This window comes from Arachis ipaensis, chromosome B4 (genome assembly GCF_059453495.1).
Source record: "Arachis ipaensis isolate K30076 ecotype BB chromosome B4, ASM5945349v1, whole genome shotgun sequence".
NCBI lineage: Eukaryota > Viridiplantae > Streptophyta > Magnoliopsida > Fabales > Fabaceae > Arachis > Arachis ipaensis.
This window is the reverse complement of record NC_142439.1, coordinates 14,451,125-14,466,939: the sequence shown is the minus strand read 5'-3', so window position 1 is coordinate 14,466,939 and position 15,815 is coordinate 14,451,125. Positions and strand designations below refer to the sequence as shown.

The 15,815-nt window shown below is 33.8% G+C and overlaps 2 protein-coding genes across 2 annotated transcripts; both read right to left on the bottom strand.

Moving 5' to 3' along the window:
- Window positions 1–4,448: 4,448 nt before the first annotated feature.
- Window positions 4,449–5,929, bottom strand: LOC107636048 (uncharacterized). Its single transcript, XM_016339583.1, has 5 exons — window positions 5,728–5,929; window positions 5,485–5,673; window positions 5,223–5,385; window positions 4,674–5,046; window positions 4,449–4,568 (listed from the first exon to the last, which is right to left on the bottom strand). The coding sequence occupies exons 1-5, from the start codon at window positions 5,927–5,929 to the stop codon at window positions 4,449–4,451; spliced, it is 1,047 nt and encodes a 348-aa protein (XP_016195069.1).
- Window positions 5,930–14,663: 8,734 nt separating this feature from the next.
- LOC107638873 (uncharacterized) lies at window positions 14,664–15,179 on the bottom strand. The gene is made up of 3 exons (XM_021120816.2): window positions 15,168–15,179; window positions 14,821–15,088; window positions 14,664–14,716 (listed from the first exon to the last, which is right to left on the bottom strand). The coding sequence occupies exons 1-3, from the start codon at window positions 15,177–15,179 to the stop codon at window positions 14,664–14,666; spliced, it is 333 nt and encodes a 110-aa protein (XP_020976475.1).
- Between the last annotated feature and the right edge of the window lie 636 nt (window positions 15,180–15,815).

Sequence of the window (15,815 nt, the reverse complement as noted above, 5' to 3'; positions counted from 1 at the left end):
ATCTCAACATTTTCACTCATAAAATTTGAAAATTAGGGATGAAGAACTAAAATTATTTCGTGACTTAACTCAAGAATAAAGTAGTGGGTTTTGTAGAACTCTCCGCAGTGAACGTGTGGCTGCAAACGGTACGGCAATCGGAGCTCTAGATCAAAAGTTATGGTGGTTTGAAGATCAAATGAGAGAAAGAACTTGAGAGAGTGTTCTTCCCTCTTGTGCCTCCATTTCAGCGTGTTTAGTGTCTTAGAGAGGGGAGACAGAGTGCTGAAATGAGTGTATTAGGTTTAGTTTAGTTGGGCCAAGGGCCCACTATGGATCCGGTTGGCCCAGTTTGGCCCGTTCGGTCCAATTTTGGTTCGATTTCTATAAAATTGGTATCGAAATTCTCGTCTCAATCTCCTCTATCATATTTAGCCATAAAAATCACATTTTTGACTTTCTAGAATAAATTCTCATTTATGGATTAATTAGCCATTAATTAACCGGGTTTTACATTCTGTACATTAAAGCTTTGTTTAGAGATCAGAAAATATGAATGATCTAGTGGTGAAAAAATTTGGCAAAATTAAAAATTACTAATGAGTTTCTAAACATTTCAATAAAATTAAGCCACAACTCTTAATTAAGTCATTAGACCTATTAACAACAAATTCAAAAAAAAAATGATCAAATGATGAGTGGTCGGATGTAACATGAATTTAGTCCTTGGTTTTTGCTGGTTTTAGGGGGATATGGTCGGTTAGTTTCTAGGGCTTAATTAAACAACATTATAGTCACTGACTTTAATTTCTTTTGTTTTTTATTTTTCCTAAAAGACCAAAATATATGTATTCTGATCTTTTTTCTCTTAAAATGAACATAAAAATAAAAATGAATATTACCTTCCATAGCTCTTAATCACACTCATTTTCTTTCGAATAAAGCTACGAAATCAACGTGTAACTCTAGTTTTATTATCAGACATGCAAACATAGCTTTAGTCTCACTTAATCAATAGGATCCACTTAGTGAGTTAGAAATTAGTTGTATTTCTAAGACAATTTTTCTTTTGAATACAGTTAGAGTGATACTTTAAATTAATTAATCAATTCCTATTTTCTAGAAAAATATAAAACCAAAGAGAGAAAAGAACACTAAAGAGAAAAAAGAAAACACGACCGCGCTTATTAACTGAAGATGAGTTAATTACTAATTAACATAACCTTCCCCATTGAAGGGAGAAGTATACTACTGTTTCTTTAAAAGAATAGCAAAATTTCTCTTATTAACTGCAGCAACAACAACAACAAATTTGATCACAAAAAATAGCAGAGGCAAAGAGGCAGAGCAGAAAAGAGAGAATGCGTAACAGAAGCACAAGTAGAAGCCTATTTGTTATAGAACACTACTTAAACAAGTCATGAAAAATGTTCCAATCCTAATATTTTACATTATATTATAGTGACATTGTGATTGTAAACTCTTATTATAACCATATATGCAATGGATCTCACCGCCGGAAAAGGAAAATAAACTCAAACCAGTATGGTATTCATATTTCTTAAAAAAAATATTGAGAGCGACGAAAGTGTAGACCTCAGAATAATTATAGTTAGATGTGGATTGGGAGCCATAGAAAATTACTTGACAGGCAAAGAGATAAGTGAGAATTGACATTAACTCCTCCAAAGTAAGTATGAATATGTCACTTAATACAGAGTCATACATAGCAAATATAGCAAACATAATACAGAATTTTCAGCATTACCGAACAATAATAAACAAGAAAAATGCATTCTAGAATACTATAAATGACCTTAACGATTACAATTCACATAAATTGCAGCTGAGGGAACAAATGTGATCATGAATATATATATATATATATATATATAAACTCTCAAAGTAAAGCTAGATACTCCTATTTGATATGAACCTGTGGTTTAGGAAAAGAACAAACACATGGTGTGCAAAAATTAAAAAGAAAAAAAATGAAGGATTAGAAGTTAAATTAGATAAAACATAAAATGAATAAAACTCTGAAATAGAACAAACAATAGCATTGCATCACCAAGTAACAATTATCTTTCTCTTATTTTTTTATTATGAATAAAAAAATAGAAAAATCAAATGAGAAAGAGCAAAAACTTTACCAAAATTACAGATCAATTTACACAAATCAAATATGAGGAACAAATTCAAGAGCAATTAGATATGACGAACAAATAAAAAGTACGAATTATAGAACAGCTCAATAAGAATCCAAATCAGAAAATATAAATTAGAGAATAGCTCTGAGAATCTGAACTTACCTTAATACGTATTAGTAATAAGAAGCTTGAATAAAAAAATTTTGAAATCTGAACATCAAAACAAAAATTAAATCAGATTTATGAAAGAATAAAAAATTTTGAGAGAGGAAAAAGAAATACCTAACAAGACCAAGTTGATTTTAGAGCTGAAGAATGAGATGAGATCTTGAAACAGCAGAGTAAAGTGAGATTTTGAATATGAAGAATGAGTAGTGGAATTCAAAACTGAGAGCCGGAGCTAAAGAAAGAAGAGGAGCAGGGTGATTCCAAATTTGACGGAAGGGAAAAAGAGGAGCAGGGTCGTCGACAAGAGAAGAAGAGGAATAGTGGTAAGCTAAAAATAAAGACCGTAAAAAATGAACAATAATTCTTTACGGTCAAATTATTTATCAAAACAAATATGATAATTTGACATTTGTAATATTTGTCAAATATATATATTAATTTTTACATTTAATTATGATTGTTAAAAAAAAGGTGTTAAAATAGCTCTCTTTTCTTGTAGTGTGTGGTGCATTTTAAACAATCACGTCAAAGAACAATCGTGTCATAACATTAAACGAAAAGAATAAGTTTGAGTAAGAACAATCATCAAATTATCAAAAGAATAATAGAATGACAACATAAAAAATATCATAAAAAATTTTAACTTGTACCTTAAAACGATCAACTTCAATGAAAAATAAATAATACATTCTTATTCTATGAAGTAGTCAAGAATGAATAACAAATTAAAAACTTAAATAAAATATTTTGACTCTTAAATCTAGATTCATAAACCACAAAAAGAAACACTATATATACCTTTTAATAGCACGAAGAAATTAATTATTAATTATAAAAATTAATTATTGATATCAACATCAACTAGATATTAATAGAATACACACATGCATAATAGAGAACATTAACAAAGTTATTAATGTTAATATCACATTTATGGCTAATTATCTTTGATTAAAAATTATATTATAATGATTGATAATTAGGATGATTGAAAATATTAATGATTAGCAATTAGTATAATTGTGTATTAAATATTGATTTCATATAATTATAAAAGAGATAATTTTTTAAAATAAGTTGAGAAGAGAGAGGTATAGATAGTGGTACCAGAATACGCCACGTTAGCATTCTTCGCACCATTGTAAAATAATACTAGTGTATGTACCCGTGCAATGCACGGGAAATATTTAATATTTTATCTATATCTGAAGTATTTTTAACCAAAGTACTCTTCAACACATTAAATTTTAAATCAAACTCAATTTATATCTTTTTATTCATGTGAATAATAAACAATAGTACATAACAAAGAAGTTCACAAAACAATTGGATTAATTAAGGAAAAAGTCATAATATGCAATAAATCAATAATGTCTTAATTTCTATGATAAATTGTGCGTAATTTTTTTTGTCTCCAATATTGATTGTTGTACATCTATATGTTGTATTTTTGTTCTTGTATCAAATAAAATTTAAATGTTATTTATCTAATAATTTATATCGAACTACAAAAAAAATGAAATAACACAATTCACAACAAAGAGATATCAATTGATTAAACAGTACATGATCATCGCAATTTACTAAAGACTTCTCTATACACAATATTAATCGTGCAATTGATTAAAACCTTTATCCCTTATTTGCTCTTAACTCTTGAAAGTGCCACATATAACTGTCCATGTGTAAAAATCGGTCTTGGTAAAAATAGACTCACAGTTTTCAACGTCTGTCCTTGAGCCTTGTTGATTGTCATACCAAAAGATACTATCAATGGAAATTATCTTCTCTAAACATGTAGGCGTGTACCATTGCATAAGCCATTTGACTTATCTATGTTCCTAAGTAGCATTACTAGAACACAAATCTTAAGTGTGAGCTTATGAGGTGGAAGACCAGAACAATTAAGAGCATTTATTACTTTTGGACCAAAGAATTCCATGTGGCTTTCCATATTACTTTCATCAACACAAAGATTATCTGAACTAAGATACACATTTTTATCATCGTGAATAATTGACAGTAGTTGACCATTTATCTTGTCAACAATATCTATGGTCGATGCTAGTATGTTCGATCACTAAAGTAATTGCTTGACTGATAGCTATGCACCAAGCTCAGAAAAACAAAGTCGATTTACTCATCAAATGCCTATTCAGTATCTGGAACTATCATATCCATAGGCATCTCAATTTCTGACTCTCCATCTAGATTATCTCTTAGTAGGCCATCACCAACTTTTAACAACCAATCACCAAATTCCTTGATTTTCTGTTGGTTTTCATTTTTGCATCTCATAGTTAGCCTCATGCTCCTTGACAGTCATAGGACTTCAGCAAACTCCCAAAGGTACGAAGAATTTATGGTTGCATGCACTATATCCTGTCGAGATCCTCGTGTAATTATAGGCAATATTTGTCTAAAGTCTCCACCGAGTACAACTATATTCCCTCCGAATGGACGCTCACAATTAGCAATTGATGCATGCGTTATAATATCTCTCAAACATCTATCCAGTGCCTCATAACAATACCTGCTAAGCATAGGTGCCTCATCCCAGATTATTAAATCTATCTTTATCAACAATTTGGCAAGGAGTGAGCCCTGTCGGATATTGTACATAGAATTTTCTTCTACAGTTAAAGGTATATTAAATCTAGAGTGTGCAATCCTACCATTTATTAGGAGAAGCGGTGCTATTCCATTGGAAGCCACAGTAAGCACTATTTTACCCCCTAATCTAACTTTGCTGACATTAAATTGTAAATGAATATTTTACTACAACCACCATGACCATAACGGGAAAAAAATCTTCCCTCGGATCCATTCACAGCCCTCATAACCCTGTCATACGCTTTCTTCTGTCCCATAGTCGCCATGCACAAAATCAATGATGTTAAGGTCTCTAATTGACGTCTGTCATACCTGAGTTCCTCTATTATTAGTCGTGCATCCTGCATTGAATAGTTACTACCAGAAGGGATTGACATTGGAGGATATTCTTGCAAGCTCTTTCCATAAGAATGTATGATATCTTCTATATCTGACAATATAAAATTCATGATATCCTCATCAAACATAACTAAATCTATCACAATTTAGAAAAAAGCTAGGTCAACAAACTATATCTATCCATAAGATATTATTTGAAGTTATGAAATATATAAAGAAGATAGTAGCATTATACCATTCATGTTCAAATTCCTTTGACGTCGATGTAGAATATCATCTAAAAGTTGCAGCCAACAATTCTCCCAGACAAAGTCAGGTCTTGAAAGACTATTTGATACCAGTAAAATTGCAAATAGCCTCTTCACATGTGATGCAAATGCCCAAGTTTCTGCTTCATTTAAGGAATCTATAAACTCTCTATCATCTTGCAACAACCAAAGAGTAAAACAGGCATCCTAAAATGTATCATGAACTACACCATTCATCGTCTTTATGTCTTCAAAGTTAGTGTAATCCATCTGAATATTCAGTAGAAGGCGAAGGTAATAGTCTTCCCCACTTCTTGTAGGAACATATGTCAATCTACCAATAGAGAATCCCCTTTTTCTTGGTGTCCATATTTTCCCATCTCTTTGCCAGACAGACTTTGTAGGAAACTCAGAATATGTCAGGGTGGTCATTATGCATATTCCTTGTTAGCATCCATCCAAGCAAGAAATATGGTATTTTGGCTCTCTACCTTGTCAACAACGTCCTCTACACGTTCTAGATTGTGATAAATAACAGATTGTTCACCAGGTAGATGGAATGGTAGAGGAATGACAGTAAGCTCTTTGATTTGGATTTCATAACCAAACAACCTTCAAGCAACCTCACATGCTGATATATACCTACAATCATAGTAGCTCCGAATCTCATCCACAACTCGTATGCTTTGGTTAGATTATGGTTCATAAATGGTTGCAGTTACGCGATCATTTCCCTTTTGCATATACTTGACCAAATACTTGATTGCGCTCGTTTGGCATGTGTACTCCACATTTAAATGACATGCATACTTTAACAACAGTTTACCGTTGTAGGGAACAATGTAAGAATTATCCAAGTGGACCTCCTTTTTCTGCATTGTTCGCCCATCATCTCGCTTTCTATACTTTGGAAACCCAACTTCATCAATAATTTTTCTTTGTCTAAATTCTTTGGGAAACATTTTGGTACAATGGCCATGTGTCATGCAAGGAGAATTGACATTGTACAGACCATATGACCCATAAACCATATATGTCTGCACTGCCTCGTATAGATCCTTATTACTTTTAGAATAAGAAATCTCAGCTGAGATAAAGCGATCTTTGTCATCAGGTGATTGCAGCCTAAAGTCTGGATGCATGAATAACAATATGTATGCATGGGAAAGTCCCCTTTTTTTGAACTCAACTGTGCGTACATCTACATATTGAATCACTTAGTTAGTCTCCAAATAGACACACACAGTAGATAAAAAAAGCAAGCATTTGATGATTTATATAAACACATGCAAACTTACATTCTACAATGCTTCCAAATATCTCACCTTCCTTCAAGTCTCGGATGAGGTGATCCAACTTAATTTTGAATACCCTGCATAGTATATCTGGTTTATCTTGAGCCTTTAAATCCATTTTATCAACTTCTCATGTGATTTTCTCCCACTTAGGATTACACGTAATGGTTACAAAGTAGCTAGGATAGCCAGCATACTTGCATATAGCAAAGGCACCCTTGCAATTGTTAATCGTATACCTCAGCCCACCAGTAAAAGTGCTTGGAAGAACAATTCTCTTTCCTGTCTGTGCAGCATCTACTTGACCATTTATAAGACTTTATTGGAGCCTTGTATATTTATCAACATGTAACTTCTTTTTGTTGAACTTGTGCCAATTTAACCTATCAAACTCTACCATGGTGTATGAATCAACCAAAAATTGTTAGAAAAGTATTCTCGAATTCAAAAGAATAGGAGACTCATGAATTTGATGTTAAATTCTGTAAGCAAAGAACCGTTGTATGGATATGTCATCTTCTTCAGGATTTCTTCTACCTGGCACCTTACGTGAGACAGGAATCCCTTTCCTAAAATCATCTTCTCCATATGAAAAAAGTAAAGGATACTAAAGAGCTAAATATTGTCGATGTAGGACATCTATCCTTTGTAGTCTTTTCGTCTTTGTTTCAATAACTATGTCTCTGTCTTGTGCCAGCTGTTCAACATCACCCACAATTAGTGTAGCAACCTCAGAAGAAGTTGGCAAATCATATCTCCTGCCAGCTCAATTTTGCCTCTTAATTAACTTCAACTTTAAATCTGGTATTCTTCCATTACCATACTTGTCTCTTGCGTACCTAAATGTCCGTGCCAAAATGTTGTGAGAGTCCATCATTTGCTTTATTTGTGTGACTATTTTAGCATCATCCGAATTGATTTCATTCATGTTCTTATTTCAGCAAGCATATATCATAATTAGATATTAAAAATTTATCAAACATAGAATGGGTTGATGTACTCTATATAAAGAATAATACCTTATAGTTAATAGTCTATTATTGATCTCATTTTTTGTATCATATATATACAACTATGCAAACTTTGCTTACAATTTTCCGGTGGCAATAAAATTCCAATTAAATGGTAATTCTCACCACCCAACTTGAAAACAGGGGGTGTTTTCCCCCTATTAATCTGATGATCTACTTTTTTAGCCATAGACGTGAAGTTGAACATTGCATTAAATGACCTGATGTTCTTCAAAAAGTGTTGACTTATAATATCTTTACCACTATGGAGTTGTGCCAGTTCTGGTGGTGGATGTCATAATTGTGGAAGCTCCACTTTTTTCTCCATACAACATAAACCAAACTTCAGTTGTCTGTACTTATTCGTTTTGGCCAACTGTTCATCCGACCACATTCGTGCTTTACAAAATAAACACTCAAAATCAGGATCTTCAATGTCAAAAGCTGTAAGTATAAATTTAAACATATTTATTGTAGTATATTGTCATATTAATTATAATTGTTAACTTATCAAGTAGTATGAATTTTAACCAAAAATTACTTTGCATTGAAATAGCACCAGGAACACCTGAGCAGAAAAATAATATTTTGTTGATTGAATACATACATAGACTAAATTCAAATAAATGAGTAACAAATTAATAGAAATGATTGTTAATATGCATACCAGTAATTTATCATTATCATTGAGTGCATTATTATTGATAACTTGATCCAAATTAGAATCATCATAGCCATTAATACGTATAGTTAATAACGGACGGTGTTAGTACATTGTCATAGCCACATGGTAGCTGAACAAATACAAAAATAATACATGTTACATTCGTAATCAATTAATCAATCATAAACATGATTTCTATACACTTCCATAAATGTGGTAATGAGTTGATAATTTTCATCGCACACACTTGCACCAACTTGTGATAAATTAGCTCCCATAGTTTCACTGTTGTAGATGATCTGACATCACGCACTACCAAAAATGGTCTGTCGATGGTAAATGAAACACTAAGTAATTTATAATGCAATAAATTTGAAAACGATCAAAGTAGAGAGAAACAAAGATATATATTAATAGGCCAAACCTTTCATTTGGTTGGATACAGTCTAAATTGGAAATATTTTGGCCAACATGTATCTCATTTGTATGTTTATCTGATATAATCTCCACGTAAATATCAATCAATAAATGTCAAAAATATAAATTCAAATAATATCAAAGGTATTGTTTAGAAAACTCTCATAGTTTAAAAAGACCCCTCTTTCAAGTTGCATAGGTTGAGTAGTCGAACCGTCTTGATGATCATTGACCTCTACATTTGAGAATAGGATCATAGGATTTCTTGCTACCATTTTTACTATGCGAGCTCCTTGAATACGTTTTTTCCAGGCATAATTTTGTTGCTATTTTTGAAAGTAAAATGTCAAATGCAAATATATTTGTTAGAATATTGAAACATTTGAAATAAAACACACATTTAAATATAAGTCATTAATGACTTAAAAATTTCATCTTTTGGATCACATACAACCTTCTTTTGATGTCTAAATCCTTTGAATTGCCATTAATCACCGTGCTGCCAAAAGTTGACCTATCTCGTATAGAAGGTCTTAGGCAAATACTCCCTTACGATAGACCTATCATACAAATTTTGAAAGACCTCATATTTTATACACAAATAAATTCCCTCTTTTTTCTCATTTTCGTAGAACTTGATAGTTGGCTTAACATGAATAATGTCGAAGAAATTAAACACCAATTAATATCACATATCTTATAGGATATATAATTACTCACAATTATTTTCAATTCATATCACTTTATGATTCTTGTCAATACGACCAGTGCTATTCGAACAAACTATCACAAACAACAATAAATATATTAAAAAATAAAAAATAAACAACACATATGGATAATGTAGACTAAATCATGGTTTCTTATATGATATATCTAAGGATTAAGTACTTTTTTCGTTCTTAACGTCTTGTGTCAAAATCAAAATCGTCACCGACCTTTTTTTCTTATTAAAATCATCCTCAATGTTACAAAACGTTATAAAATTATCCTTTAACAGAAATTTCAAATTAAACAATTATTCAACAATCATTAATTTCATATCCAAAATTAGCAACAACAGAAATTAAAAAAATATTAGAAAGAAAAAAAATGATGTTTATGTTCTTCAAAAATTAAAAAAACATAAAAAAAGAAAGAACGAAACCCTTGCCAGCGACAGTAGAGACAGAGCAGGTGTACAGTAATAATGGGGGAGCAACGAAACCCTTGCCCAGCGACAACGGAGCAGTTGAAACTCTAACGATGACGGCACAGCAGAACATAGCATGACGGGAGAGGAACCAGAGCCCAGGTCCCGCGATGGCAAAGAGAAAGCCCGCGGATGCATAGAGAAGATGATGGGAGCATTAAATGGTTGGCCTAGCAGCGACAGAGCGGCTGAACCCCGGCGTCGGCAATGATGGGAAACACCAGCGACGGTGGCGTGACAAGCCCCAGCAGAGAGAAAGAGAGATGACGAACGACAAGGCCATCGCAACAAGTGCTACAGCCACAACGCGACAGCGGCAGCCGCCCTCTTCCCTACCGTCACCTCCCTCTTCTTCCTTTCCTTTTCTTTCTTCTCCCTCTTTTGTTCCTTTTCTTCATTTTGATTTTTCTGTTTTAGGTGGAAAGGGGTGGGGGTAATGGGTGGGGTGGGGTGGATAGTGATAATAAGAAAGGATTTTTATGTCATTTCAAAAATTATTATAGATAAAAGGATGATTTTATAACGTTTGTAACGTTGAAGATGATTTTAATAAGAAAAAAGGTTGGCGGCGATTTTGATTTTTACCCAAAATGTTAAGGACAAAAAAAGTACTTAACCCTATATCTAATTTACTATTAGTTAGATCTAGCAAAGGTGTCCTAGTGGTAGCATGATTTCTCGCTGGTAGGGCATTCCGGCGTGTGATACAGAGAAATATTTTCATTTCTCATGATTTTACCACTCTTATTATGAACAATGTTGCTCGAACAAATTATCACAAACAACAACAAATATATTTAAAAAAATATAAAAAGCAACATATAATTATATTGTCGATTGAAAAGTTATCATTATTTCATTCCAAATGTAATATAATATTGTATTATTACATTTAAGTCGTGTTTATTTTCTTATTTGTTAAAATTTTTGTATACAAAGTCCTAATATTGGAAGATGAATTTATAATTTTTTAAATTACAAATAAATAAATATCTTTAATATTCTATCTTAATTTTAATAAATTTCAGTATTTTAGTTGAATTTGTATGTGATAAAAATTACCTATAACTAATACTGGGAATAAAAATATTGTTATGATTGAAATTAAATTTACTAAATATAAATGGTATTTCAATTTTCTAATTGTATCCATAGTTATAACAAATTATATCATTATACCATGCTGATCAATTGGAGAGGTTTAATTAGTAACCCGTAAACAATATTATGGATTGAAAAGATAATAATTAAAAAGCGGATGCCTGGTTCAAGTTATTACGCAAACATAATACTTAGTTATACTATATTTAGAATCAACTTAGATTGATCGAATGATTAATTCACCCGTCTATTTAAACAAGTGTTGAGAGTTTAAATCCTGTCGCAGAGTCAGATTGGGAAATACTAAGTATTTCAATTGATATAATATCGCGATGTAAGTATTTGTATGGAAAATTGTTAATCCTTTGTCAAGAATTCATCCGAAATTACCGTTCACATATATTGACGAAGACCAGTTGTCATCTCCAATAGTTATTAAGTAAAGACCTCTATCAGGAGTACTAAAATTCTGATGGAAAAGTATATGGAACCAACTAATAATCAGCCAAGAATGGAACAACATAGTTAATTATAATTAATTTAATTTTATTAATTTATAATTTAATTTGTTTTTTAAATTATTGTTGACAACATACAAAACATGAGGGAAGATACGATAGTCATAGGAGAGAATCACGGAAACAGATGCGCTGAGCATTCAGTTTCACTACCCTGGGTTACCCTTTCTAACTAGCGCCGTCATTCTTTTTCTCTCCCCCAAGAAGCATAGCCGCCTACCTCCTCCACCGTCTTCACCCAATCAATCAAGCTGTGTCGCCGTCGTCACTCTTCAACCGTGGGGGCCGCTTTTCATTCACTAAGAAGCCGCCGTTGGTGCAACACGTCCCTGGATGCCTTGCATGTATGTCACGTTGATCATCATCACTTGCTTGAGACCGTCCACATCAAATGATATAAACCGGGACTCCGTCCTTGCTTTTCCTCGGTGAGTGCCGCTTTTACTCTAAAAAGAAGAAGTGGCCGTCGCGGCGCAAATATTCGGGAAAAAAATTCTCCATGGAACGCTCACTTCCGGAAGGGGAACCGAATAGCACAATGATCAATGCTAGTGAAGGCAATGATGAATTGAATGACGATGGCGTTGTTAATTAAGAGGGTTCCTTGGTATGTTGTATGTTGTATATGTTAGTCTTGAATTGCATGATGTTATATGAGAACCTGAAGTGTGAATGTTTCTTTTCCATGTTTTTTAGATGTTTCTTAAATTTATTTCTTTGAAAAAAATGTGGCACACCGACGTTGCTAGTGGACATATTAATAAGGTATGATTGAAATTGAATACATTGGGTTGTGGAGAAGGCTATGCTTAGCTAATGTCATTGATACTAAAAATTCCAATAGAGATAGACATAGATAGTAGATATGGAAATTAATTGGGTTGTGTGGAAGACATGTAAGATCTATGTTGGAAAAGACAAAATTATTGGTAGTTTATATTGCTCCTAAATGTGCGAATAGTCCAAGATCCATTTCAATCTCACTGTGTTGTCCGTCTATGTCACAATGCATGCAATCAATCACATGTTGTTAATGATTCATTAATTCCAAATAGAATTTTTTATTAAAATGTGTGTTGTGAAGGCTTCTTATTCATGGTAATTAGATGACTAGTTTTTGGAAAAAATTGGAGAAATAATTTGTTTACTTGAGATAGTTATAAAGTCTGATTGAGTGCTATATGTGTTTCCATTTATTTGTTGATATGTTTTATTGGATTGCTTCATTATATAGTAATGGTCATAAGTGGATTAAAGTTTTGTCCCGATTGTCTTTAATTGAAGGTCGACGAAATCACCGATGCAATGGTGACGAGAAATGATGAGTTGGATTTAAGACGCGAGGTTTGAAGTATTTCTTATTGTGTGTTAGCACGTTATAGTTACCACTTTGATACTATCTTTAATTTGTATTTGGTTCTATGAATTGGCTTTACAGTTGCCGGATCATAGTGGGCTCAGTGAAGAGGAAATCCCAGTCATAGGAATGAGATTTGATTCGCTGCATTTGGCACAGGAGTTTTATGCAAGTTATGCAAAGAAATTGGGGTTTGTAACTAAAGTCAGGAACACGAACTTCGACAAGATGCGGAAGGACGCAAAGATACCCATTAATCAATCTCTTCACTGCACTCGAGAGGGTTATCGAGAATCTCGTGTTAAGGCAGCAACTAGGTCAAACAGAATAACAGCCATGAGATGCAAAGCAAGAATGTATGTCTTGCTGGACAGGGAGAAGGAATGTTGGGTTGTGTCTAGGGTAGAATTGAGGCATTCTCACCCCCTGTTCGGCTGAGAAAGTTGTCCACTATCATGAGTACCGGGAGCTGACCATGCATGCCAAGTGCGTCATTACGGATAATGACGAGGCTGGCATAAGACCCAACAAGACGTATCTAGCACTGGCAAATGAAGTTGGTGGGTCTTCAAACCTGGGTTTCTCAGAAAAGGATGTCAGAAATTACATTACAAGCAATCTCCGATGCTCCGATGACAATGCGAACTTCAATGGGATGATGAATTATTTCGTTCGAATGAAGAAAATCAATCCCAACTTCTTTTATGCCATAGATGTTGACGATGCTAATAAATTTAGGAGCGCACTCTAGGTAGATGCAAGGTGCAGGGCTTCGTATGAATATTACGGAGATGTGGTGTCGTTCGACACCACGTACAGGAGAAACAGGTCTGTATAATTATTGGTGAATTGCAGGAGCAGTTATCTGTTAAATTTGTCATGTTACCTTACATTTGCTTTTGATGTATTCTCAGGCATGGTCTACCGTTTGCATCCTTTGTTGGTGTAAACCACCATGGGAAGTCTACTCTTCTTGGCTGTGCTTTACTTGGCAGTGAGGAGATCCCTAGTTTCGAGTGGGTGTTCACGCAGTGGGTGAGATGCATTGGGACTACGCCAAAGGGGATCATCACTGACCAGAAAGCGACACAGAACTAGTGACAAGAAACATTCAGATGAAATTATACACCGAAGCATCCAAAATTAGTAGACAAAGATTCAAGTAAATCATCAACATATCAGTAAATATCATATAAATAATAGTACTAGAGACTGAACTCTCCAAACTAATGTAAAGCAAATTACTATTATACAATTTATTTCGTTCACAAAACAACGGCATACTGAATTTGGTAATGGTCATTGCGTCATACCAGCATGACGAACATGCAGCCTTCATACGTTTTGTTCCCTTTCAGCTTATACTTTTCGACTGCCTGGTCAAACCACTTCATAGTTTCCAACGGCCAGTTGAATCTCTGCAGATCAGAAACATCTAACACGGCGTAGATGTGCCATGGAGAGAGAACCTGTTGAGTGGTGGGGCACAGGAACATTTTCATCACCACCAGTAGAAAGTATCTCCTGAACTCCATCCTATCTGATTCCGTGGCCATTGGACAACTGTAAACTAAATCCCGAAGCCCGGTTGTTGTCCGTCTATGGAACCTTTTTAAATGGCCACGTGGGATGGATTACTCTCATCGAGAGCTGGAAATGGATCCCCTACAACATGTTCATGTGTTATTGCATGGTAATATTTCCATGCCCAAAGATATTTATGCCAGCATGCCTATGCAAGACTAGGTAATTAAGATATCGGAACTTACCTTGAGACGGAAGGCCGAAGACCTTCCCGATTAACTCAGCATTGAGGCGGATGTTGCCTATGTCGAGTACAAAAGTTCTCTGCTTTACTTGATACGACTCAGCCAGGTGAACCATGATGGCTTGCTTTACAGACCAATTTGGAACATGCCTCAAGAATCCAAATCCGATCTCATCAATCTCCGCAAGCTTCTCAACGGAGTTATTTTCAGATAGCGTTCTCATCATGTTATGTATGTAGCTGGGCGAGCATCGGGACTCTAACAATTTCTATTAATTGTTAGACAAACGGTAAGTCACACATACGATAATATGAATGGTAATCTGCGAATGGTAAACATCATGTTACCTTTTTTCCCATGTTGGTTGGTTTTGCTGCAAATCAATCCTGCTACGGTCTCACAGAAAACATCCCCTAAACCTTTAATGGAAACTGCTGTACAAACATCATAGGCAACATCAGAAGAGTTCTCAATAAAACATGGTTGATGATGCAACATGAAACCCACATCAATTAATACCATATCAAACTAACATTCGAAGTAGTAATTCTAACTACAGAAACATCCATTCGCTAGTTATAGCAATTCAGTAACATCCAACAAAGTGGTTCCTGAAGCTAAACATAGATTACAAAACAAGAATAAACCATTTCAAATTCTACGTTCTAGGTATCTAATAAACACCAAGAGATGTAGTAACACCACCAACAAATATTGGTGAATCAAATTTACTTGTTGGTTGTTTATAAAATCAGTTCAGACCCAATCTCAATTCGAAAATAAATCACAATTATTGTTCTTTTAATTAGCTTGAGTGACTAATATTTCAATATACATATTCTTAATTTATTAAGTGCACGTACATATATGGAAATTGAATCCTTGCAAAGAACCGCTTACAGTTCAATTTGAAAAATGCATACCATAAGAAATTTGCAGTTGTGTCTATTTCAGGTACAAATGATCAGTGCACATAAATTTACGATAATAATATT